This window comes from Zosterops lateralis (genome assembly GCF_965231275.1).
Source record: "Zosterops lateralis genome assembly, chromosome: 29".
Classification (NCBI taxonomy): domain Eukaryota; kingdom Metazoa; phylum Chordata; class Aves; order Passeriformes; family Zosteropidae; genus Zosterops; species Zosterops lateralis.
The window spans coordinates 4,042,222-4,069,202 of NC_139789.1; the positions used below are offsets into that span (position 1 = coordinate 4,042,222).

General features: G+C 54.5%; 2 protein-coding genes across 2 annotated transcripts in view; one reads left to right on the plus strand and one right to left on the minus strand.

Moving 5' to 3' along the window:
• Nucleotides 1–6,446: 6,446 nt before the first annotated feature.
• GTPBP3 (GTP binding protein 3, mitochondrial) lies at nt 6,447–18,122 on the plus strand (the record flags this gene model as incomplete). The annotated part of the gene is made up of 9 exons (XM_083880194.1): nt 6,447–6,484; nt 7,319–7,566; nt 8,208–8,294; nt 10,285–10,487; nt 12,343–12,415; nt 13,371–13,514; nt 15,365–15,530; nt 16,639–16,899; nt 17,855–18,122. The coding sequence occupies 9 exons, from the start codon at nt 6,447–6,449 to the stop codon at nt 18,120–18,122; spliced, it is 1,488 nt and encodes a 495-aa protein (XP_083736320.1).
• Nucleotides 18,123–20,372: 2,250 nt separating this feature from the next.
• Nucleotides 20,373–26,981, minus strand: part of PLVAP (plasmalemma vesicle associated protein) — a 10,210-nt gene continuing 3,601 nt past the window's right edge. The window contains exons 2-6 of the mRNA XM_083879812.1: nt 26,271–26,340; nt 24,381–24,967; nt 22,488–22,578; nt 21,361–21,436; nt 20,373–21,265 (exon numbers count right to left, since the gene is read on the minus strand). Of these exons, the coding sequence (XP_083735938.1) occupies nt 21,259–21,265; nt 21,361–21,436; nt 22,488–22,578; nt 24,381–24,967; nt 26,271–26,340 (831 nt within the window). The 3' untranslated portion in view covers nt 20,373–21,258. The remainder of the gene's footprint in view (nt 21,266–21,360; nt 21,437–22,487; nt 22,579–24,380; nt 24,968–26,270; nt 26,341–26,981) is intronic.

Genomic DNA, 26,981 nt, shown 5'->3' on the forward strand with positions numbered 1-26,981 from the left:
ATTGATCTAAGTGTCCCCAGTGTTGTCCCCAAAATCCCCCTCCCCATATAATCCCACCCCTCTCATTGCTCTGTGTGTCCTCCATGTCCCCAAAATCCCCCTCCCCGTATAGCCGCATCCCTCTCCTTGATCTGTGTCCCCAGTGTTGTCCCTAAGTGTCCCCAAAATCCCCCTCCTCACTTTCCTCATTGCTCTGTGTGTTGTCCTGACCCTCCTGTGACGTCATCTTTGGCTCCAAAATCCCCCTCCCCTTATATTTGTACCCCCCTCATTGCTCTGTGTGTTGTCCTGACCCCTTTGTTGTCACTCTTGTCCCCAAAATCCCCCTCCCCTTATATCCCCACCGCCCTCATTGCTCTGTGTGTCCCCTGTGTCCCCAAAATCCCCCTCCCCACTCCTCTCATTGCTCTGTGTGTTGTCCTGACCCCCCCAGTGATGTCACCCTTGTCCCCAAAATCCCCTTCCCCATATATCCCCACCCCTCTCATTGCTCTGTGTGTCCCCCATGTCACCAAAATCCCCCTCCCCATATATCTGCACCCCCTCATTGCTCTCAGTGTCCCCAGTGTTGTCCCCAAATGTCCCCCCCTGTGCCCCTCGGTGCCCCCTCGGTGCCCCCCCTTGCTCTGTGTGCTGTCCTGACCCCCCCATGATGTCCCCAAGTGTCCCCAATATCTCCCTCCCCTTATATCTGCACCCTCCGCTTGCTTTGTGTCCCCAGTGTTGTCCCCAAGTGTCCCCAAAATCCCCCTCCCCACTCTCCTCATTGCTCTGTGTGTTGTCCTGACCCCTTTGTTGTCACTCTTGTCCCCAAAATCCCCCTCCTCATATACCCCCACCCCTCTCATTGCTCTGTGTGTCCTCCATGTCCCCAAAATCCCCCTCCCCGTATAGCCCCATCCCTCTCATTGATCTAAGTGTCCCCAGTGTTGTCCCTAAGTGTCCCCAAAATCCCCCTCCTCACTCTCCTCATTGCTCTGTGTTGTCCTGACCTCCCCAGTGATGTCACCCTTGTCCCCAAAATCCCCCTCCCCATATACCCCCACCCCTCTCATTGCTCTGTGTGTCCTCCATGTCCCCAAAATCCCCCTCCCCGTATAGCCCCATCCCTCTCATTGATCTAAGTGTCCCCAGTGTTGTCCCTAAATGTCCCCAAAATCCCCCTCCTCACTTTCCTCATTGCTCTGTGTGTTGTCCTGACCCCCCGTGATGTCCCCAAGTGTCCCCAAAATCCCCCTCCCCTTATATCGCCACTCCCCTCATTGCTCTGTGTGTTGTCCTGACCCCCCTGTGATGTCACTCTTGTCCCCAAAATCCCCCTCCCCATATATCCCCACCCCTCCCTTTGCTCTAAGTGTCCCCAGTGTTGTCCCCAAGTGTCCCCCCTCGGTGCCCCCCCTTTACTCTGTGTGTTGTCCTGACCCCCCCATGATGTCCCCAACTGTCCTCAAAATCCCCCTCCTCTTATATCGCCACTCCCCTCATTGGTCTGTGTGTCCCCTGTGTCCCCAAAATCCCCCTCCCCTTATATCTGTACCCCCCTCATTGGTCTGTGTGTCACCAATGTTGTCCCCAAGTGTCCCCAATATCCCCCTCCCCATATATCCCCACCCCTCCCTTTACTCTGTGTGTCCCCAGAGCTGTCCCCAGGTGTCCCCCCCGCGCCCCTCGGTGTCCCCCCGGTGTCCCCCCGGTGTCCCCCCCGCCCCCCCGGTAACCCGAGCGGGGTCGAGTTTGGCCTTTGGATATTTTGGGTTTCCCTTCCCCGCCCAGAGGGGCCCCCCCGAATCCCAAAGGGGGTCCCCCGAATCCTAAAGGGGGTCCCCGCAGCCCCCAAAAATCTCTGAGGGTCCTGCAGGGTCCGGGCGATTAATTTGGGGAAATTTGGGGGAAAATTGGGGAAAAGTTGGGGGGAAAATTTTGGGAAAATTGGGGAAAAATTTGGGGAAAATTGGGAAAAATTGGGAAAAGATTGGGAAAAGATTGGGGAAATTTTGGGATAAATTGGGGGAAATTTGGGAAAACTTTGGGAAAAATCTGAGAAAAATGTGGGGAAAATTGGGAAAAATTGGAAAAAAATTTGGGAAAAAATTTGGGAAAAATTTGGGAAAAATTGGAGGGAAAATTAAAAAAAAAATGGGAAATTTTTTGGGAAAATTGGGTAAAAATTGGGGAAAATTGTGGGAAATTTAGGAAATATTTTGGTAAATTTTGGGGAAAATTTGGGGGAAAATTGGGGAAAAATTGGGAAAAATTCTGGAAAAACTGGGAAAATTTTGGGACAAAATGTGGCCCAGGGTGGGGTGTTGTTCCCCCCCTTTCCCCCCCTGCCGTGGTTATTTTGGGGCAGGGGCGCGGTGCCAGCTCCGCTCCTCGGTGTCACCAGGAGATGTCCCCGCTGGTGTCACCTCAGTGGACACTGGGGACACTCTGAGCTCAGGCTGGAGACTCCTCCAGGCCTGGGAGTTGTGGGGTTTGGGACCGGGAGGGGGGAAAATTTGGAGAAAAATGGAGAAAATCTGGAAAAAAAATGGGAAAAAATTGGGGGAAAGATTGGGAAAAAATGGGAAAAATTTGAGGAAAAATTGGGAGAAAATTGGAGGAAAATTGTGGGAAAATTTGGAAAAAAATTGGGGGAAAATTGGGAAAGAATTGTGAAAAAATGTGAAAAATTGGGAAATATTGGGGGGTAATTGGAGGAAAATTTGGGGAAAAATTGGGAAAATTGAGGAAAAAATTGGGGGTAAAATTGGGGAAAATTTTTGGGAAAAATTGGGAAAATATTGGGAAAATTTGGGAAAAAATGGGGAAAATATTGGGAAAATTTGGGAAAAAAACTGGGGAACAATTGGGGAAAAAAATGGGAAAAATTGGAAGAAAACTGGGGAAAATTTGGGGGAAATTGGGAAAAAATTGAGAAAAATTAGGGGGAAATTGTGGGAAAATTAGAGGAAAATTTGGGAAAAAATTCGGTAAAAATTGGGAAATATTGGGGGAAATTGGAGGAAAATATGGGAAAAAAATTGGTTAAAATTTGAGGGAAAATATGGGAAAAATTCGGTAAAAGATTGGGGAAAATTTGGGGAAAAATTGGGAAAAATTGGGAAAAATTTGGGGGAAATTGGGAAAAATTGGGGAAAAAATTGGGGGAAATTGGGAAAAAAATTGGTAAACATTTGGGAAAAAATTGGGAAAAATATTGGGAAAATTGGGAAAAATATTGGAAAAATATTAGGAAAAATTGGGGAAATTTGATAAAAATTGGGGAAAATTAGGGAAAAATCTGGGAAAAATTTGGCCCAGGCTGGGGTCACCCTGGGGATGTTCCAGGCCTTGCAGGAACTGGGAATTTGGGATTTCCCTGGAGCTGGGACCCCCTTCAGGGTGGACCTGGGGGGCTACAACCCGTCCAGCTTCAGTGAGCACAGCACACTCAGGGTGCTCAGTTAGTGGGTTTGGGGGCAATTTGGGGGATTTGGGGGTTTTTGGAGGATTTGGGATTTTTTGAGGGGATTTTTGGGGTGTTTGGAGTGAGTTTTGGTGGGGTTTTTTAGGGAGCTTGAAGGAAATTTGTGGGTTTTCAGGGTGTTTGGAGTGAGTTTTTTGAGGGGGTTTGTTGGGAGACTATCCCAGTCTATCCCTGTGTGATTCCCAGTCTATCCCGGTCTATCCCTGTGTGATTCCCAGTCTATCCCTGTGTGATTCCCAGTCTATCCCGGTCTATCCCTGTGTGATTCCCAGTCTATCCCGGTGTGATTCCCAGTCTATCCCAGTCTATCCCTATGTGATTCCCAGTCTGTATCCCTGGGTGATTCCCTATCCCAGTCTATCCCAGTTTATCCCAGTCTATTCCTGTGTGATTCCCTGTCTACCCCTGCCTTTATCCCAGTCTATCCCAGTCTGTATCCCTGTGTGATTCCCAGTCTATCCCAGTTTATCCCGGCCTATCCCAGTCTATCCCAGTCTGTATCCCTGTGTGATTCCCAGTCTATCCCAGTCTATCCCAGTCTGTATCCCTGTGTGATTCCCAGTCTATCCCAGTCTATCCCAATCTGTATCCCTGTGTGACTCCCAGTCTATTCCAGCTTGTATCCCAGTCTATCCAAATCTCTCCCAATTTATCCCAGTGTGATTCCCTGTCTATCCCAATTTATCCCTGTGTGATTCCCAGTCTATCCTGGCCTATCCCAGTCTGTATCCCTGTGTGACTCCCAGCCTATCCCAGTCTGTATCCCTGTGTGATTCCCAGTCTGTCCTGGTCTATCCCAGTCTATCCCTGTGTGATTCCCAGTCTATCCCAGTCTATCCCTGCCTATATTCCTGTGTGATTCCCTGTCTATCCCTAACTATCCCAGTCCTGGGATGGGGACAGGGATGGGAGTGGAATAGGGATAGAATTGGGATGGGGACAGGGATGTGAGCAGGATGGGGACAGGGACGGGGACAGGGACGGGGACAGGGATGTGAGCGGGATGGGGACAGGGACGGGGACAGGGACGGGGACAGGGATGTGAGCGGGATGGGGACAAGGAATGGGGTTCATCGTGGGAAGGTGAGTACAGGATGGGATTTGGGATGAAGAGTGGGATCAGGATTGGAATGGGAGCGGGCTGGGATGGGGATGAGGGAGAGGACTGGGAGCAGGATGGGATGAGGATGAGGACTGGGATGCAGGATGGGATGTGGGACAAAGAAGAGGAAAAGGAGCGGGAAGGGACCCAGATGAGGGGTGAGATCGAGAGAGGACTGGGAGCAGGGTGGGATGTGGGATAAAGAGGACTGGGATGCAGGACGGGATGCGGGATGAGCAGTGGGATGAAGAAGAGGACTGGGAGCAGGCTGGGATGAGGATGAGGAGTGGGATGCAGGATGGGATGCGGGATGCAGGATGGGATGTGGGATGGGATGCGGGATGCAGGACGGGATGCGGGATGCAGGACGGGATGCGGGATGAGCAATGGGATGAAGAAGAGGACTGGGAGCGGGCTGGGATGAGGATGAGGAGTGGGATGCAGGACGAGCAGTGGGATGAAGAAGAGGACTGGAAGTGGACTGGGATGAAGAAGAGGACTGGGAGCCGGCTGGGCTGTGGGATGAGCAGTGGGATGAGGATGAGGAGTGGGATCCGGGATGGGATGCAGGATGAGATATGGGATGAGGATGAGGAGGGGGATCCGGGACGGGATGCAGGACGAGCAGAGTGATGCAGCAGCACTTATATATACGTTATTATATATATAAAAATATACTATATAATATATATAATATATATATTATATATTATATATTAATATATACGCATTTTATATATAATGTATATATATACAATATATATACACATTATATATACATGTATAGATATATTTTTATATAAATATATGTCTCTATTTGTATATAAATACTATATTGTTGGCTTTTCACAAGTATTAGGATAAATATTATATGTATAATGTCAAAATGGGTTTACTATATGGATATAGTTTTTATTTCTGCTATCAGGAAAAATTAAATGTAGTAGTAATAGTTAATATAGTGTGCTTGAAGTATCTGCTTAGCTAAATAACATTCAATAAATATATAATAAAGAACCTACTGCTAACGATCCAACTCTCAAACACCATCTGTAAAAAAATATATAGACCAAGACTCGAACTAAAAGTGATAAGAGCAAATTAAAACCACAGCCAAAAAAACCACACCTGCTCCAAAAAAGCAGGTCCAAAAAGTAGCCGTGGAAAACAGCTCCGAAAATATAAAAATTAGTTGGTATAAATAATATGACTATAAATATGACTATGACCATGACTATAAAAATAAAAACAAATATGAATATAAATATGAATATAAATATAAATATAAATATAAATATAAATATAAATATAAATAACAGTTTATGGAACAGACTAATATAATAAGAAAAGTTTTTAAAGAGTACCTCCAAAAATAATAAACAATAATTTAGCTCTTAGCAAAATACCCAACACCCAACCGTTAACCCTTTACTTTACTTCTATCTCCTGTTATGTTTTTATTAAACTTTTAAATTTTAATTTTTTTTTTTTATTTAAAAAATAATTTTTTAAAAAATAAAGCTTATTTTTCCCAGGGGCTGGGAGGGGCTGGGCTGTCCCCGAGGGGTGCGGGACAAACCCGGGGGGGACACACGGGGAGCCCTGTACGGAACCGCCGGCTCCGCACGCCTTCACACAGGGCGCCGCCATGTTCGCTGATTAACCAATCAAAAGCCGCATTTCACCATTAGCCACGCCCCGCGTGGTGCATTGACCAATAGAATGCGCTAATGAGAGGTGAGGGGGCTTGAGGCCAGTGCGCCGCCATAGCTTGTTAATAACCAATCAGAAGAGGGATTTTAACGATGGTCACGCCTCTCGGTGGGTATTGTCCAATGGCGTGCGGCAGTGGGCGGGGCCGGGCTGAGGGCAGCGATGGCGCTGCGCGGGGCCGTGAGGGCGGCGCGGGGCAGGTAACGGGGACACGGGGACAGGAGGGGACACGGGGACGGGAGGGACACGGGGACAGCCCGGGGGTGGCTGTGGGGTGGGGGGATACGGGAATGGCGGAGCCAGGGAGGGTTGGGGGCCATGGGGAGAGGGAATAGATGGAGAGGGGCGTGCCTGGGGAGGGGGAGGATCTGGGCAGGGGGCTTACCTGGGAAAGGGATCCATGAGGAGGGGGAGTGTTTGGGGAGGGGGCGTGCATGGGGAGGGGTCTCACCTGAGGAGGGGGTGCATAGGCAGGAGTCTCACCTGGGGAGGGGGCGCACCTGAGGAGGGGATCCATGAGGGGGGAGGACCTGGGGAGGGGAAGAAACCTGGGGAGGGGGTGTGTGGGGAGGGATCTCACCTGGAGAAGGAGAGTATTTGAGGAGGGGAACACCTGGGGAGGGGCGCACCTGGGGAAGGGATCCATGAGGAGAAGGAGCACCTGGGGAGGGGTCTCACCTGAGAAGGGAATACCTGGGGAGGGGAACACCTGAGGACAGCACACACCTGGGGAGGGGTCTCACCTGGAGAAAAGGAAATACCTGGGGACAAAAATACCTGGGAAAGGGATCCATGGGGAGGGGGAGCACCTGGAGAAGGAGAGGACATAGGGAGGGGTCTCACCTGAGAAGGGAAAACACCTGGGAATGAAAATACGTGGGGAAGGGATCCATGGGGAGGGGTCTCACCTGGGGAGACCTCTCACCTGAGAAGAACAACACCTGGGCAGGAGAACACCTGAACTCAGGGGGGTCTCTCCCCCTTTTTGCCCACCCAGGGGTGCCCCTAACGCCCCCCACCCCTCCCTCCCCCAGGTGGGCGCGTCCCCTGAGCTCCTCGGCCACACCTGCGGGGACAGGTGACACCATCTACGCCCTGTCCTCGGCGCCGGGGCGCTGTGGGGTGGCCGTGATCCGTGCCAGCGGCCCGGGCAGCCGGGGGGCTCTGCAGAGCCTCACCGGGACCCCCAAAATCCCCCCGCCCCGGGTGATGGCCCTCAGACACATCCGGGACCCCCAGACTGCAGAGACCCTGGACCGCGGGCTCGTGGTCTGGTTCCCAGGTCTGGGGGCAGGGATTGGGGTCTGGGGGCAGGGATTGCGGTTTGGGGGCATGAATGGGGGTTTGGGGGCAAGAAATGGGGTTTGGGGGCTCAATTTGGGGTTTGGGAGACAGAAATTGGGGTTGGGGGACACAGATTTGAGGTTTGGGGGGCAGAGATTTGAGGGCATAAATTGGGGTTTGGGGGGCATTAATTGAGATTTGAGGGGCACAGATTGGGGTTTGAGGGGCACAGATTGGGGTTTAGGGGGTCTGGTTCCCTAGTCTGGGGGGCAGGAATTGGGGTTTGGGGGGCAGGAATTGGGGTTTGGGGGCACAGATTGGGGTTTGGGGGCACAGATTTGGGGTTGAGGGGACGAATTGGGGTTTGGGGGATCTGGTTCCCAGGTTGGGGGGCACAGATTTGGGGTTTGGGGGGTCTGGGTTTGGCCTTAGGGGGGCTCAGTGCCCCATGGGGGTCCTGGGGACTGTCACAGCCCCTCAGCTTTCCCAGCCCCATTTGGGATTGGGATCACAGCCAGTCCCTTTGCAGAGCTGCTCCTGGAGACAGGGGCTGTCCTGGGGCTCCCCAGGTCCCCTTTTTGGGTGGGGAGGGGCCGGGTGGGAGTTTGGGGTGCCCACCCTGGCCCCCTGTGCCCCCAGGGCCCCGCAGCTTCACCGGGGAGGACTGCGCCGAGCTGCACGTGCACGGGGGGCCTGCCGTGGTCAGCGGGGTGCTGCAGGCTCTGGGTGAGACCCTGACCCTTTTCCATCCCATCCTCATCCTCAGGGTGCTCTTGGTGCTGGGTGAGACCCCCGACCCTGGTCTGTCCCTTTCCCATCCCATCCTCATCCTCGGGGTGCTGCAGGCTCTGGGTGAGACCCGTGGTTCTTTCCTGTGCCTTTTCCATCTTATCCTGATCCTTTCCTGTCCCTCCTGCCCCTTTCCCATCCTGTCCTGTTCCTCGTGGTGCTGCAGGCTCCGGGTGAGACCCCTGACCCCATCCTGCCCCTTTTCCTTCATATCCTGCCCCTTTTCCATCCCATCCTGATCCTTTTCCACCATATCCTGTCCCTTTTCCATCTTATCCTGATCCTCAGGATGATGCAGGCTCTGGGTGGGACCCCTGACCCCATCCTGTCCCTTTTCTTTCACATCCTGATCGTTTCCCATCCAATCCTGATCCTTGGGATGCCGTGGGTGCTGGATAATCCTCTCTCATCTTTTTCCCACGTTCCTCTTGGAATTCTGGCTGATATCCCCCATCCCTCTTCCCCTTTCCCTTTGGGATCCCGAGGGGAAGGACACAAAGGGGAAAAGGGATGAGGAAGGATCAGGCAGAACCCTCGGCATCCCAAAGGGATCATGAAATAACGGGGAAAAGGGATGGGGGAGGATTCTGGCTGATCCTCCCTTACCCCTTTTCCCCTTGCCCTTGGGATCCTGAGGGTCCTGGCTGATCCTCCCCCTTCCCTTTGGGAGCCTGAGGGTCCTGACTGGTCTTTCCTTATTCCTTTTCCCCTGTCTTTTGGGATCCCGAGGGTTCTGCCTCATCCTCCTTCATCCCTTTGGGATCTCGAGGGTTCTGCCTCATCCTCCCCTTCCCTTTGGAATCTCGAGGGCTCTGGCTGATCCTTCCCCTTCCTTTTGGGATCCTGAGGGTTCTGGCTGATCCTTCCCCATCCCTTGTCTCCCCTTTATTTCATGTCTTTCCCTTCATGATCCAGAGGGTCCTGGCTGATCCTTCCCCTTCCCTTTTTCCCCTTCCTTTTGGGATCCCGAGGGCTCTGCCTCATCCTCCCCTTCCCTTTGGGATCTCGAGGGTTCTGCCTCATCCTCCTTCATCCCTTTGGGATCCCGAGGGTTCTGCCTCATCCTCCCCTTCCCTTTGGGATCCCGAGGGCTCTGCCTCATCCTCCTTCATCCCTTTGGGATCCCGAGGGTTCTGCCTCATCCTCCTTCATCCCTTTGGGATCCCGAGGATTCTGCCTCATCCTCCCCTTCCCCTTGGGATCCTGATGGTTCTGCCTGATCCTTCCCCATCCCTTTCCCTTTGGGATCTCTCCTAATCCCCTCCACCCCGTGGCAGGCCGTGTCCCAGGCCTGCGCCCCGCGGAGCCGGGGGAGTTCACGCTGCGAGCGTTCCGGCACGGGAAGCTGGACCCTGAGACCTGGGCCAGCTCTGCCAGCCCTTTGTCCCCTTCCCCTTTGTGTCCTTCCCCTGGGGAGCCTGAGGGTTCTCGCTGATCCTCCTTCTTCCCTTTCCCCCCTTTATTTCATGGATCCTTTATTTCATGAATCCTTTATTTCATGATCCCTTTGTGATCCTGAGTGTTCTGGCCGATCTTTCCCCATCCCTTTTCCCCCTTTATTTCATGGATCCTTTATTTCAGGATCCCTTTGGGGTCTCAAGGGTTCTGGCTGATCTTCCCTTATCCCTTTTTCATCTTTGTGTCCTTCCCCTCGGTATCCCAAAGGGAAGGGGGGGAAAAGGGATGGGGAAAAAGAGGAAGGACATGAGAAGATGGGGAAAAAAGGGATGGGGGAGGATCAGCCAGAACTCTCAGGATCCCAAAAGGAAAAAAGGGAAATGGGGATAGGGAAGGATCAGCCAGAACCCTCGGGAACCCAAAGGGAAGGGAAGGAAAAGGGATGAGTGAGGATTCTGGCTGATCCTTCCTCATCCCTTTGTGATCCTGAGGATCTTCCTCTCCCTCCATCCCCTGTGTCCTGTGGCAGGCCGTGTCCCGGGCCTGCGCCCCGCGGAGCCGGGGGAGTTCACGCTGCGGGCGTTCCGGCACGGGAAGCTGGACCTGACGGCGGCCGAGGGGCTGCGGGATCTCATCGGGGCGCAGACGGAGGCGCAGCGGCGCCAGGCGCTCCGGCAGATGGAGGGGGACCTGGGCCGGCTCTGCCAGCGCTGGAGCCACACACTGACTCAGGTGGGGACTCGGCAGGTTTGGGGAAAAGCTGGCTGGTTGGTTGTTCTAAGTGTTTATTTGACAGAACAATCTTTTTTTGAGGGTGAGGAATAAGTGCACCGGTAATAACAAGGGGTTTGTCCTATGAGAATGAGTATATATAATATATAATATATATTATAATATGTATCATAATGTATATCATAATAGATATTATAATATATTATAATATATATCATAATATATATTATATAACATATACAAACATAATATTAGATATTAAAATATATATAGATAATATTATCTATTCTGAGAGTGAAGAATAAGTGCACGTGCAATAACAAGGGGTTTGTCCCATGAGAATCAGTATATATAATATATTATAATATATATTATATAACATATATAATTATATTATATAACATATATAAAAATAATATTAGATATTAAATATATATGATAATATTATTTATATATATATAGAAAATATTATCTATTTTGAGAGTGAAAAATAAGTGCACATGCAATAACAAGGGGTTTGTCCTATGAGAATGAGTATATATAATATATATTATGATATCTATTATATAACATATAAAAATAATATATAAAAATAAATATATATATGATAATATTATTTTTGATATATATAGAAAATATTATCTATTTTGAGAGTGAAGAATACGTGCACCAGTAATAACAAGGCGTTTGTCCCATGAGAATCAGTATATATAATATGTATTATAATATATATTATAATATATATTATATAACATCTATAAAAATAATATTTTATATATATAAATATATATGATAATATTATTTTTATATATATAAAAATATTATCTATTTTGAGAGTGAAGAATAAGTGCACGTGCAATAACAAGGGGTTTGTCCCATGAGAATCCGTATATATAATATATATTATAATATATATTATATAACATATATAATTGTAATATTTATTATATAACATATATAAAAATAATATTAGATATTAAATATATATATGATAATATTTATATATATATATATATAATATTGTCTATTTTGAGAGTGAAGAATAAGTGCACTTGCAATAATAATGGGTTTGTCCCATGAGAATCAGTATATATAATATGTATTATAATATATATTATAATATATATTATATAACATATATATAATATATTATATAACATATATAATTATAATATATATTATATAACATCTATAAAAATAATATTATATATATAAAAATATATATGATAATATTATTTTTATATATATAAAAATATTATCTATTTTGAGAGTGAAGAATAAGTGCACCAGTAATAACAAGGGGTTTGTCCCATGAGAATCAGTATATATAATATATATTATAATATATATTATATAACATATATAATTATAATATATTATATAACATATATAATTGTAATATATATTATATAGCATATATAAAAAATAATATATATATATTTTTTATATATATATAAAATATTATCTATTTTGAGAGGGAAGAATAAGTCCACGTGAAATAACAAGAGGTTTGTCCCATGAGAATCAGTAGATAATATATATAATATATATAATATATATCTAATATAAATATATTTTTATTCATATATATAATGAATATTTCTTTTATATATATAACATTATCTATTTTGAAGGTGAAGAATAAGTGCATGTGCAATAACCAGGGGTTTGTCTCATGAGAATCAGTATATAATAATAGAAAATATTAAACATATATATATATAATAGAGAATATAATCTATACCAAAGAAAATCCATAAACAATCCGAGAATGGATAGATTTGATGGACCCAGGTGTGTGTCACCTGTGTGGCCTCCCTTGGGGACATCCCTGAGCTCGATGTCCCCACCCCAGGCCCTCGCCCACCTGGAGGCCTTCATCGACTTTGGCGAGGATGAGGAGGTGGAGGAGGAGATTTTGGGACAAGGTGAGGAGCTGCTGCCTCTCTTGATGCTTTTACCCCAAATTTCAGGATCAGGATCCTCTCCCGGTATTCCCCCCCCAAATTTAAAGACCTCTCCTGGTGTTTTTATTCCAAATTTCGAGATCAGGACCTGGATCCTCTCCCAGATTTAAACACCCCCTCCCCATATTTTTCCCCCAATTTAAACACCCCTCCCAGTTGTTTTTTTTTTCCAGATTTCAGGACCAGGATCCTCCTCTCAGTGTTTTCCTCCAAATTTAAAGACCCCTCCTAGTGTTTTTATCCCAAATTTCGAGATCAGGACCCAGATCCTCTCCCAAATTTAAATACCCCCTCCCCATATATTTCCCCCAGTTTAAACACCCCTCCTGGTGCTTTTCCCCCTGTTTAAACACCTCTCCTGGTGTTTTTTCCCCCAAATTTCAGGTTCAGGATCCTCTCCTGATATTTTTCCCCAAATTTAAACACCCCTCCTGGTATTTTTCTCCAAATTTGAGGACCCCTCCCCATATTTTTCCCCCAATTTAAACACCCCTCCCAATGTTTCTCCCCAATTTAAACACCCCCTCCCCATATTTTTCCCCCAATTTAAACACCTCTCCCAATGTTTTCCCCAAATTTAAGGATCAGGATCAGGATCCTCTCCCAGTGTTTTTCCCCAAATTTAAAGACATGTCCTGGTGTTTTTATCCCAAATTTCGAGATCAGGACCCAGATCCTCTCCTAAATTTAAACACCCCCTCCCCATATTTTTCCCCCAATTTAAACAACCCCTTCCCATATTTTTCCCCCAATTTAAACACCTCTCCCGGTGGTTTTTTTTCCCCCAACCCTTGTGCTCAGACCACTCTGTCCCCTCCCCCGGGACTGTCCCCTCCCCCGGGAACTGTCCCCTCCCCCGGGACTGTCCCCTGCCGTGTCCCCACCCCCGGGACTGTCCCCTGCCGTGTCCCCGCAGTGACAGTCACCGTGCGCGCCCTGGAGCGGGACATCCGCGCCCACCTGCGGGACGGGCGCCGGGGGGAGCTGCTCAGGGGAGGGGTCCGGGCCGTCATCGCGGGACCCCCCAACGTGGGCAAGAGCAGCCTGCTCAACCTGCTCTGTGAGTGTGAGAATGGCATTGTTCCCCAAAAAATCCCATACAGGGGGGAGTTCACAGTGTTCCCAGGGTGGGATAGGGGGTGGGAGGTGGGGTAGTGGTCCCGAAATTCCAGAGGGAATTGTTCCCAGTGTCCCCAGGTCACCCAGGGTGGGAACTGGGAGTGGGAGGGTTGGTACAATCCCCCAAAACTCCCCAGGGAACTCTTCTGGTTGTCCCCAGGGTGGGACAATCCCCCAAATCGCTGAGGTGATCCATTCCAAGTGTCCCCAGGCTGGGACAATTCCCCAAAATCCCCCAGGGTGCCATTCCCAGTGTCCCCAGGGTGGGATAGTCCCCAGATTCCACAGAGACCCATTCTCACTGTCCCCAAGGTGGGACAATCCCCAAAATCCCCCAGGGAGCCATTCCCATTGTCCCCAGGTCATCCCAGGCTGGGATAAGTCCCCAGATCCCACAGAGAACCATTTCCACTGTCCCCAGGTCACTGAGAGTGGGGACTGAGTGTAGAAGGGAGGGACAATCCCCAAAAATCCCACAGGGACCTGTCCCCGCTGTCCCCAGGTCACCCAGGGTGGGAACTGGGGGTGGAAGGGTTGGTACAATCCCCCAGAATCTCCCAGGGAACCCTTCTGGCTGTCCCCAGGCTGGGACAATCCCCGAGGTGACCCATCCCCACTGTCCCCAGGCTGTCCCAGGCTGGGATAATGCCCCAAATCCCCAAGGTGACCCATTCCCAGTGTCCCCAGGCCATCCCAGGCTGGGACAGTCCCCGAGGTGACCCGTCCCTGCTGTCCCCAGGCCATCCCAGGCTGGGACACTCCCCCAGGTGACCCCTGTGGCTGTCCCCGGGGTGGGACACTCCCCCAGGTGACCCTTGTGGCTGTTCCCAGGGTGGGACACTCCCCCAGGTGACCCTTGTGGCTGTCCCCAGGCTGGGACACCCCCCCAGGTGACCCATCCCAGTGTCCCCAGGCTGGAACAATCCCCCAGGTGACCCATTCCCAGTGTCCCCAGGCTGGGACAATCCCCGGGGTAAGCCTGCTGGCTGTCCCCAGGCCATTCCAGGCTGGGACACTCCCCCAGGTGACCCTTATGGCTGTCCCCAGGCTGGGACACTCCCCCAGGTGACCCTTGTGGCTGTCCCCAGGCCATTCCAGGCTGGGACACTCCCCCAGGTGACCCTTATGGCTGTCCCCAGGCTGGGACACTCCCCCAGGTGACCCTTGTGGCTGTCCCCAGGCTGGGACACTCCCCAGGTGACCCTTGTGGCTGTCCCCAGGCTGGGACACTCCCCCAGGTGACCCTTGTGGCTGTCCCCAGGCTGGGTCACTCCCCCAGGTGACCCTTGTGGCTGTCCCCAGGCTGGGTCACTCCCCCAGGTGACCCCTGTGGCTGTCCCCAGGCTGGGTCACTCCCCCAGGTGACCCCTGTGGCTGTCCCCAGGCTGGGACACTCCCCAGGTGACCCCTGTGGCTGTCCCCAGGCTGGGTCACTCCCCCAGGTGACCCCTGTGGCTGTCCCCAGGCTGGGACACTCCCCAGGTGACCCCTGTGGCTGTCCCCAGGCTGGGTCACTCCCCCAGGTGACCCCTGTGGCTGTCCCCAGGCTGGGTCACTCCCCAGGTGACCCCTGTGGCTGTCCCCAGGCTGGGACACTCCCCGAGGTGACCCTTGTGGCTGTCCCCAGGCTGGGACACTCCCCCAGGTGACCCTTGTGGCTGTCCCCAGTCTGGGACACTCCCCGAGGTGACCCTTGTGGCTGTCCCCAGGCTGGGACAACCCCCCAGGTGACCCTTGTGGCTGTCCCCAGGCTGGGACAATCCCCGAGGTGACCCTTGTGGCTGTCCCCAGGCCGGCGGCCGGCCGCCATCGTGTCCCCTGTGGCGGGGACCACGCGGGACGTGCTGGAGGTGGCCCTGGACATCGGGGGGTACCCGCTGGTGCTCAGTGACACCGCGGGGCTGCGACACGCCACCGACCCCGTGGAGCGCGAGGGAGTGACACGGGCACGGGCACGGTGAGTCCAGCGGGGTTTGGGGTCGGGAAAAGTCCCAAAAATCCAGGGGGAGTCGTTTCCAGTGTCCCCAGGGCATGGTGTCACCTGTGGGGGGGACTGGGTGGGGAAATTCCCAAAATTCCTCAGGGAACCATTCCCAGTGTCCCCAGGCTATTGTGCCACCCATGGGTGTGAAGGAGCTGGGATAATTCCCAAAATTCCAGGGGAATTGTTCCCAGTGTCCCCAGGACATGGTGTCACCTGTGGTGGGGACTGGGCATGGAGGGATCAGGATAATCCCCAAAATCCCAGAGGGAATCCCTGGAAGGTGACACCGCCCTGTGTCCCCCAGGCTGTCCCAAATTGAGATAATTCCCAAAATCCCAGAGGGAATCTCTGTCTCCCCCAGACTGTCCGAGGCTGACCTGATACTGGCCGTGCTCGATGTCACCTCGGTGTCCCCCACCCCGGTGGCCCTGGGAGGTGACACTGCCCTGTGTCCCCCAGGCTGTCCCAGGCTGACCTGGTGCTGGCAGTGCTCGATGTCACCTCGGTGTCCCCAACCCTGGTGGCCCTGGAAGGTGACACCGCCCTGTGTCCCCCAGGCTGTCTGAGGCCGACCTGGTGCTGTCAGTGCTCGATGTCACCTCGGTGTCCCCAACCCTGGTGGCCCTGGAAGGTGACACCGCCCTGTGTCCCCCCAGGTTGGGATAATTCCCAAAATCCCAGAGGGAATCCCTGGAAGGTGACATTGCCCTGTGTCCCCCAGGCTGTCCCAGGCTGACCTGGTGCTGGCTGTGCTCGATGTCACCTCGGTGTCCCCCACCCCGGTGGCCCTGGAAGGTGACACCGCCCTGTGTCCCCCCAAGTTGGGATAATTCCCAAAATCCCAGAGGGAATCCCTGGAAGGTGACACTGCCCTGTGTCCCCCAGGCTGTCTGAGGCCGATCTGGTGCTGGCTGTGCTCGATGTCACCTCGGTGTCCCCCACCCCGGTGGCCCTGGGAGGTGACATTGCCCTGTGTCCCCCAGGCTGTCTGAGGCCGACCTGGTGCTGGCTGTGCTCGATGTCACCTCGGTGTCCCCCACCCTGGTGGCCCTGGAAGGTGACACCGCCCTGTGTCCCCCAGGCTGTCCGAGGCCGACCTGGTGCTGGCCGTGCTCGATGTCACCTCGGTGTCCCCCACCCCGGTGGTGCTGGGGGCGGCGCTGGCGGCTCTGGAGCCCCCCCCGGGCGTGCCCTGTGTGCTGGTGCTGAACAAAGCCGACCTGCTGGGGGGGTCCCCGAGTGTCCCCTGTGCCCAGGGACCCCCCGTCACCCTCCTGTCCTGCCGGACGGGCCAGGGGCTGCAGGAGCTGCTGGAGGTGCTGACACAGCAGCTGGCACAGCTGTGAGTGCTGGGGGATCCCAAATCCTCATCCCGGGCTTTGGGGGGCTCCGGGGTGGGTGATCCCCTTTTTTTCCTATGGCTGAGCCCTCTTTTCCGTGGGCTGATCCCCTTTTTTCCATGGCTGATCCCCCTTTTCCATGGGCTGATCCCCCTTTTCCATGGGCTGATCCCTCTTTTCTGCAGGCTGATCCCTCTTTTCCATGCTTGATCCCAGTTTTCCATGACTGATCCCAATTTTCCATGCTCGAACCTGCTTTTCCATGGCTGATCCTCATTTTCCGTGGCTGATCCCATTTTCCATGCTTGATCCCCTTTTCCCAACCTGATCCCTTTTTTTCCATCCCCAATCCCAATTTCCCATGCCCAATCCCCTTTTCCATCCCCAATCCCCCTTTTCCAGGTGCAGGGATCCCCTTTTGGGGTTCCCAATCCCCTTTTGGGGTTCCAAATCCCCTTTTCCCCTTCCCTGTCCCCTTTTCCAGGTGCGGGAGCCCCCTTTTCCCATCCCTAATTCCCTTTTCCATCCCCAGTCCCCTTTTCCAGGTGTGGGGATCCCCTTTCAGGGTTCCAAATCCCCTTTTGGGGTTCCCAAACCCGTTTTTCCATCTCCAATCCCATTTTCTTGTCCCCAATCATCCTGTTCCAGGTGGGGGAATCCCCTTTTGAGGTTCCCAATCCCCTTTTGGGCTCCCAATCCCCTTTTCCCATGGCCCTATCCCCTTTTCCAGGTGCAGGATCCCCTTTTGAGGTTCCCAATCCCATTTGGGGGTTCCCAATCCCCTTCTCCCATGCCCCAAATCCCCTTTTGGGGTTCCCAATCCCATTTTGGGGTTCCAAATCCCCTTTTTCCACCCCCAAATCCCCTTTTCCAGATGCCGGGATTCCCTTTTGGGGTTCCAAATCGGATTTTGGGGTTCCAAATCCCCTTTTTCCACCCCCAAATCCCCTTTTCCAGGTGCGGGGATCCCCTTTCGGGCTCTCCCAGCCTGACCCAGGGCAGGCACAGCCGCCACCTCGGGGCCTGTGCGGCGGCGCTGGCGCGTTTCGGCCACCGCGGGGACAGCGGCGACACCAGCGGCGACAATACCGGCGACATCGGCGACCTGGCGGTGGCGGCCGAGCAGCTGCGGGTGGCGCGGCGGGAGCTGGGCAGGATCACCGGGCAAGTGGGAGCGGAGGAAGTGCTGGATATTATTTTTAGGGATTTTTGCGTGGGGAAGTGACGGTGACGCTTGTGGGGTCACCCCCCCCCCCCCCCCTCCTTTTTGTCATTGTCGCGGTGTCACCGCGGGATTAAACCGTGGTGGCTTTTGGTGGCTTTTGGTGTTGTTCTCCTCGATGGTGGCGCGTCCCAATCCCCGAATTTTGGGGGAAAAACCTCATTAAAAAACCCATTTCCTGGGGTTTTTCCATTCCAAAACCCCTTTTGGGGTTCCCAGTCCCCTTTTCCCATCTCCAATCCCCCTTTTCCCATTCCCAATCCTCTTTTCCAGGTGTGGGGATCCCGTTTTGGGATTCCCAGTCCCCTTTTGGGGTTCCAAATCCCCCTTTCTCCATCCCCAATTCCCTTTTCCCATTCCAAATCCCCTTTTGGGGTTCCCAGTCCTCTTTTGGGGTTCCCAATCCCCTTTTCCCGTTCCCAATCCCCTTTTCCCGTTCCCAATCCCCTTTTCCAGGTGTGGGGATCCCCTGGGAAAAGCCACCCCGGGTGTCCCCACCTTGGTGTCCCCACTGTGACACCCCTGTGTCCCCAAAGCCCGAGGATTCAGCTTTTGGTGGTTTTTGATGTTCCCCTCGATGGTGGCGTGTCCCAACCCCCGAATTTTGGGGAAAAACCTCATTAAAAAACCCATTTCCTGGGGTTTTTCCATTCCAAATCCCCTTTTCCAGGTGTAGGGATCCCCTTTTGGGATTCCCAGTCCCCTTTTGGGGTTCCAACTCCCCTTTTTCCATCCCCAATCCCCTTTTCCCATTCAAAATTCCCTTTTCCAGGTGTAGGGATCCCCTTTTGGGGTTCCCAGTCCCCTTTTGGGGTTCTAAATCCCCTTTTCCCATCCACAATCCCCTTTTCCCATCCCCAAATCCCCTTTTCCCATTCCAAATTCCCTTTTCCAGGTGTGGGGATCCTCTTTTGGGGTTCCAACTCCCCTTTTCCCATCCCCAAATCCCCTTTTTCCCATTCCCAATCCCCTTTTGGGGTTCCCAGTCCTCTTTTGGGGTTCCAAATCCCCTTTTCCCATTCCCAATCCGTTTTTCCAGGTGTGGAGATCCCCTGGGAAAAGCCACCCCCGGGTGTGTCCCCACCTTGGACTGTCCCCACTGTGACATCCCTGTGTCCCCAAACCCGAGAATTCAGCTTGAGGAGTTTGTGACCCCCCGGGATTCATCCCAATCCATGGAATTCCCCCAATCCATGGGAAATGTGGGTTCTGCCACCCCCAAAAACCGGTGACATCCCTTGGGGACACCCCTGTGCCACCTCCCTGTCCCCTGTGCCACCCCCTTGTCCCCTGTGCCACCTCCCTCCCCCGGAAGCACCTGGAGCTCCAAGATTATCCATGGAGGAATTCCAGGAAATCCTCTGGCGCTGCCTGAGGCCCTTCCCAGACTTTGCGGGGACGGTGAGAATTTGTCACTTTTTGTCACCTTTGTCACCTTTGTCACCGCCGTCCCATCCCGGGGTTGGGCAGGAAGGGGGAAAAGGGGGGACACAGTGACATCGCCACCCTCAGGGGGTGACAGTGCCCTGACCCCGGCAGGGACACGGCTGGGGGACACTGTGGTGGCACAGGGGACAGGGAAGGGGACAAGGGACACTGTGGTGGCACAGGGGACTGGGAAGGGGACAAGGGACACTGTGGTGGCGCAGGGGACTGGGAAGGGGACAAGGGACACTGGTGGCGCAGGGGACTGGGAAGGGGACAAGGGACACTGGTGGCGCAGGGACAAGGGACACTGTGGTGGTGCAGGGGACAAGGGACACTGGTGGCGCAGGGGACAGGGAAGGGGACAAGGGACACTGTGGTGGCGCAGGGGACAAGGGACACTGTGGTGGCGCAGGGGACAGGGAAGGGGACAAGGGACACTGGTGGCGCAGGGGACAAGGGACACTCTGGTGGCGCAGGGGACGGGACACTGGTGGCGCAGGGACAAGGGACACTGGTGGTGCAGGGGACAGTGAAGGGGACAGGGGACACTCTGGTGGCGCAGGGACAAGGGACACTGGTGGCGCAGGGGACAGGGAAGGGGACAAGGGACACTGGTGGCGCAGGGGACAGGGAAGGGGACAAGGGACACTGGTGGCGCAGGGGACAAGGGACACTGGTGGCGCAGGGACAGGGGACACTGGTGGCGCAGGGACAAGGGACACTCTGGTGGCGCAGGGGACAGGGGACACTGGTGGCGCAGGGGACAGAGGACACTCTGGTGGCGCCTGCCGTGCGGGCCGAGGCGGCGAGGCAGGAAAAGGATTTTCCACAGGAAACGCGGCTGTAAAAATCCCAGGAATAAATCCTTGTCGCTCCGAGGGGACAAGGACAGAGCGGTGACAAGGACATCCCTGTCCCCGCCCCTCTGCGCCCGGCCGGAATTCCCGAAATTCCCGCTGCCCATCCCAATGGTTTTTTCTTTTTTTTTCCCATGGATTTCCATCCACACCAGCGGCGAGTTGTCCCCAGAATTCGGGGCCGGCTGTTGTCCCACTCCAGCCAAAAACAAGGCGGGGATACATCCGAGGGGACAGAGGGGACAGAGGGGACAAAGGGGACAAAAGGGGAATAAAACCCCGTAAAATCCCGGGAATAAATCCCCACTCCGAGGGGAGAAATGGGAATAAAACCCCATAAAATCCCGGGAATAAATCCTCGTTGCGGGGAGACAAAGAGGAATAAAACCCCGTAAAGTCCTGGGAATAAATCCCCCCTCTGAGAGGACAAACAGGAATAAAAACCTGGGAATAAATCCCCGCTCCGAGGGGACAAACGGGAATAAAACCCCAGGAATAAATCCCCCCTCCGAAGGGACAAGGACAGCGAGGGGACAAGGACATCCCTGTCCTGTTGTCCTCGGGCTTTTCCCACCCCTCCCGCAATTCCCGAAATTTCCGATCCCCATTTTTTCCCCCATGGATTTCCATCCACACCAGCGGCGAGTTGTCCCCAGAATTCGGGGCCGGCTGTTGTCCCACTCCAGCCAAAAACAAGGCAGGGATACATCCGAGGGGACAGAGGGGACAGAGGGGACAAAGGGGACAGAGGGGACAGAGGGGGGGTGGCCCCGGGTGGGGTTTGCCATCCGTGCTGCGGGAAGCACCTCCTGGGCCGTTCCTGGATTTTTCCATGGGGTTTTCTCCATCCAGGGTTATCCGCTGTGGGGAAAATGGGATCAGGGAGATCCCGGGCAGCCCCAGGAGGGTGGCCCGGTGTCACCCGTGTCACCTGTGTCACCTGTGTCACAGCTCACCTGGAGTTCTTGAGGCTGGCCGTGACCTGCTCCATCAGCTGCGCCATCTGATGGAAATCGTCCAGGTTCGGCTTGCCTGGAGGGGTGGGATCCATGGGATCCATGGGATCAATGGGATGAGATCCATGGGATGGGATCCATGGGATCCATGGGATCAATGGGATGAGATCCATGGGATGGGATCCATGGGATCCATGGGATCAATGGGATGAGATCCATGGGATCCATGGGATCAATGGGATGAGATCCATGGGATGGGATCCATGGGATCCATGGGATCCATGGGATCAATGGGATTGGGATCCATGGGATTGGGATTGGGATGGGATCCATGGGATCCATGGAATCATTGGGATTGGGATCCATGGGATTGGGGTGGGATCCATGGCATTGGGATGGGATGAGATGGGAATTGGGATAGGATCCATAGGATCCATGGGATGGGATCCATAGGGTTGGGATCCATGGGATTGGGATGAGGTGGGACAGGATTTGGATGGGATCCATGGGATCAATGGGATGGAATCCATGGGATTGGGATGGGATCCATGAGATCCATGGGATGGGATCCTTAGGATTGGGATCCATGGGATTGGGATGGGATCCATGGGATTGAGATGGGATTGGGATGGGATTGGGATCCATTGGATTGGGACAGAATTGGGATGGAGTTGGGTTGGGGTTGGGATGGGATTGGGATCCACAGGATTGGAATTCATGGGATTGGGATGGGATTGGGATGGGATCCATGGGGTGGGATAGGATGGGATGGGATTGGGATGGGATGGGGTGAGATTGGGCTGGGATCCATGGGGATGGGATCCATGGGATGGGATAGGATGGGATGGGATTGGGATGGGGTGAGATTGGGATGGGATCCATGGGGATGGGATCCATGGGATGGGATGGGATTGGGATAGGATGGGGTGAAATTGGGATGGGACCCATGGGATGGGATATGATGGGATGGGACGGGACGGTATGGGATGGGATCCATGGGATTGGGGTGGGATGGGGATGGGATTGGGATCCATGGGGATGGGATCCATGGGATGGGATGGGACAGGACAGGCACCCAGGGTGACACAATGACCCCCCAGAGTGTCCCCAGTCCCCCAGGGACTCACCCAGGCTGGCCGGGTTCCTCAGCAGGTCCAGGTAGGAGCTCGAGCTGGGGAAGGAGCCCAAACGGGCAGCACCGCCCGGACCCCGCACGTCCTGGGGACAGCGGGCAGTGTCACCCAGTGTCACCAGTGCCACCCCTCGGGGTCACACACAGGTCACTGGGGACAGCGGGCAGTGTCACCCAGTGTCACCCAGTGCCACCCCTCGGGGTCACACACTGGTCACTGGGGACAGCGGGCAGTGTCACCAGTGCCACCCAGTGCCACCCCTCGGAGTCACACACCGGTCACAAGGGACAGCGGGCAGTGTCACCAGTGCCACCCCCCAGGGTCACACACCGGTCACTGGGGACAGCAGGCAGTGTCACCCAGTGCCACCCCTCGGGGTCACACACCAGTCACTGGGGACACCCCTCGGGGTCACACACCAGTCACTGGGGACACCCCTCGGGGTCACACACCAGTCACTGGGGACAGCGGTCAGGTGTGACACCCTGGAAAATCCCACGTCCCTGAGTCCCCATGTCCCATTGCCTCACGTCCTCAGTGCCTCATGTCCCATATCCCCATGTCCCCAAGTTGCCAATTCCCCCTGTCTTCCAGTGCCCCATGTCCCCAGTGCCGCATGTCCCGTATCCCCCTATCCTCATGTCCCCAGTGTCCTCATGAGAGTCCCCATGTCCCCACCTTGTCTCCCATGCAGAACCTGAGCTGCTCCCTCAGCGTCTCCTCCTGCACTGCCACCACCCATGTCCCCATATCCCCAGTGCCCCATGTCCCCTGTGCCCTATGTCTCATCCTCATGTCCCCATGTCCCCAGTGCCCCATGTCCCTGTGCCCCCAATGCCTCATGTCCCCATGTCCCTGTGAGAGACTCTGTGTCCCCATGGGTGTCCCCGTGAGAGTCTCTGTGTCCCCATGGGTGTCCCCATGTCCCCACCTTGGCTCCCATGCAAAACACAAGCTGCTCCCTCAGCGCTTCCACCTGCGCTACCACCGCCCATGTCCCTGTGTCCCCAGTGCCCCCTGTCCCCCTGTCCTACATCCCACATCCTCATGTCTCCATATCCTCATGTCCCCATATCCTCATGTCTCCATATCCCATGTCCCAATGTCCCCATGAGAGTCTCTGTGTCCCCAAGGGAGTCCCATGAGTGTCCCCACGTCCCCACCTTGGCTCCCAGGCAGAACCTGAGCTGCTCCCTCAGCGCCTCCACCTGTGCCGCCACCACCCATGTCCTCATGTCCCCAGTGCCTCATGTCCCCAGTGCCTCATGTCCCCAGTGCCCTACATCCCCAATTCCCCATGTCCCCGGTGTCCCCATAGATGTCCCCATGTCCCTACCTTGGCTCCCATGCAGAACACGAGCTGCTCCCTCAGCGTCTCCTCCTGCACTGCCACCCATGTCCCCATATCCCCAGTGCCCCATGTCCCCTGTGCCCTATGTCTCATATCCTCATGTCCCCAGTGCCCCATGTCCCTGTGCCCCCAATGCCTCATGTCCCCATGTCCCTGTGAGAGTCTCTGTGTCCCCAAGGGAGTCCCCATGTCCCTACCTTGGCTCCCAGGCAGAACCTGAACTGCTCCCTCAGCACCTCTGCCTGTGCCACCGCCCATGTCCCTGTGTCCCCAATGCCTCCTGTCCCCCTGTCCTATACCCCATATCCTCATGTCCCCATATCCTCATGTCCCATGTGCCCTTGTCCCCCTGTCCCCAGTGTCCCCATGGGTGTCCCCATGTCCCCACCTTGGCTCCCAGGCAGAACATCAGCTGCTCCCTCAGCGCCTCTGCCTGCACTGCCACCAACCGTGTCCCTCTGTCCCCAATGCCCCATGTCCCCAGTGCCCTACATCCCCAATTCCCCATGTCCCCATGGATGTCCCCACGTCCCCACCTTGGCTCCCAGGCAGAACATGAGCTGCTCCCTCAGCATCTCCGCCTGCGCCGCCGCCGCCTTCGTCTTCTCCTCCAGCTCCTTCCCCACCTTCTCCTTCTCCCCCTCCAGCTTCTTCTTCTCCTCCAGCCCTTCCTTCTCCTTCTTCTCCAATCCCTGGATCCTCTTCTGCAGCTCCTGCATCTCCCGGGAGCAGTTGATCTGACACTGCTGCACATTCAGCTCGCAGCTCTCCTTCCAGACGAATTTTCCATCCCTCTGCTCCTTCTGCCGCCGGAAAATCTCGTCGGCTTTCTGCTTGATGCGGTCCAGCTCATCCTTCGCCGTCCCGCACTGGTTTTGCCTCATCATCTCGGAAATCTTGTCGCTGAGGTCGCTCTGGACGGAGCGACACTCGTGTTTCTGCAGCTGCAGCTCGGTGCGGCTGTAGTCGCTCTCGGTCCTGGCGCTGCGCAGCTCCTGCTGGCACTTGTCCCTCTCCTCGGTGGCTTTGGCCAGCTCGGCCTGGCCCTGCTGCCTGCTCTGCTCCAGGGTTTTGGTGGAGGAGCTGGCCTGGTCCAGCTGCCGCTGCAGCCGCAGCTTGTCGGCTTTTGGGGGGACAGTGGGGGACAGGGTTTGTCCTCCGCAGGTGTCACCCCATGGGTTGGGGTGCCTGGTATAGGTCACTTGGGGGTGTTGGGGGTGCCCAAGGCGTGGGAAAGGGATTCTGGGGGTCCTCAGGTGGTACTGGGGGTCCCAGGAGGGTGTTTGGGGGTCCCCAGGATAGTGGGAATGCAGAGCTGGGGGTCTCTGAGGGGTGGGAAGAGGATTCTGGGGATTCTCAGAGGGTGCTGGGAGTCCCTAGGAGGGTGGGAATGCAGAGTTGGGAATCTCTAAAGGGTGGGAATGGAGAGCTGGGGGTCTCCAGGGAGTGAGAAAGGGGCTCTGAGGGTCTTCAGGTGGTTCTGGGGGTCTCCAAAGAGTGGGAATGAAGAGTTTGGGGTCCCCAAGGGGTGAGAAGGGCGTCCTGGGGGTCCCTCTTCTCCAGGGTTTTGGTGGAGGAGCTGGCCCGGTCCAGCTGCCGCTGCAGCCGCAGCTTGTCGGCTTTTGGGGGGACAGTGGGGGGACAGGGTTTGGGTTTGGGTCCCAAATCTGGGAGCCAGGTGTCACCCCGCGGGTTGGGGTGCTGATACAGGTTCTCCAGGGGGTGTTGGGGGTGCCCAAGGGGTGGGAAAAGGGGTTCTAGGGGTCCTCAGGGGGCTCTGGGGTCCCCAGGAGGGTGGGAATGGAGAGTCTGAGGTCTCCAAAGGGGTGGGAAAGGGGTGCTGGGGGTCCCCAAGGAGTGGGAAAGGGGTTGTCAGGAGCCTCAGGTGGTTCTGGGGGTCTCCAAATGGTGGGAATGCAGAGTTGGGGTCGCCAAGGGGTGGGAAAGCGGTTTCTGGGGGTCCTCAGGAGGTCCTAGGGGTCTTTTTCCTCCAGGTTTTTCTTGGAGGAGCTGGCCTGGTCCAGCTGCCGCTGCAGCCGCAGCTTGTCGGCTTTTGGGGGGACAGTGGGGGGACGGGGTTTGGGTTTGGGGTCCCAAACCTGGGAGCCAGGTGTCACCCCATGGTTTGGGGTGATGGCTCTGCCTGGTACAGGTCACTTGGAGGTGTTGGGGGACCCCAGGGGGTGGGAAAAGGGTTCTGGGGGTCCTCAGGTGGTTCTGGGGGTCCCCAGGAGGGTGGGAAGGAAGAGTTGGGGATCTCTAAAATGTGGGAAAGGCGTTCTTGGGGTCCTTCGGGGGTTCTGGGGATCCCAGGAGGGTGGGAGGAGATCCTGGGGGTGAGGAGGGGGTGCTGGGGGTCCCCAGGGGAGGGAATGGGGGTCCTGGAGGTCCCCAGGGTGTTTTGGGGGCTCCGGGGGGTCTCTCACCGTGGCAGGTGGTGTTGATGACGTTGATTGCCAGGTGGCACCTCCCAAGGAGCTCCTGGTAGAACTGCAGCTGGGGGGGAGGAGGAGGGAGGGGTCAGAGCACCCCCAAACACCCCCCGACATCTCCTCGTGGGCTCTGGGAGGAGCTCAGGGAGAGCAGGAGGAAAAGGAGGATGAGGAGGAGTCAGAACATCCCAAAAACACCTCGGGAACGAGGCATCGGGGGTTGGAGAGGAGGAGGAGAAGGAAGAAAGGAGGAGAGGGATCAGAACACCCCAAAACTCCTCCTGGCATCTCCTTGTGGCTCTGGGAGAGCTCCGGGGTCTGGAGAGGATGAGGAGGAGGAGGATGAGGAGGAGGAAGGGGATCAGAACATCCCAAAAGGACCGTGGGCTCTGGGAGAGCTCCAGGAGAGCAGGAGGATGAGGAGGAAGAGGAGAAGAGGGAAAAGGAGGAGGAGGAAGAGGAGAAAAAAGGGTCAGAACATCCCAAAACGCTTCTCTGGAATTCCCTGGTGGATCTGGGAGATGCTCTGGGAGAACGGGAGGAAGAGGAGGATGAGGAGGAGTCAGAACATCCCAAAAACACCTCGAGGATGAGGCCCCGGGGGTCGGAGAGGAGGAGGAGGAGGAGAGGAGAGGGATCAGTACACCTCAAAATATCTCCTCGTGAGCTCCGAGAGATCTCCGGGGTCTGGGGAGGAGGAGGAGG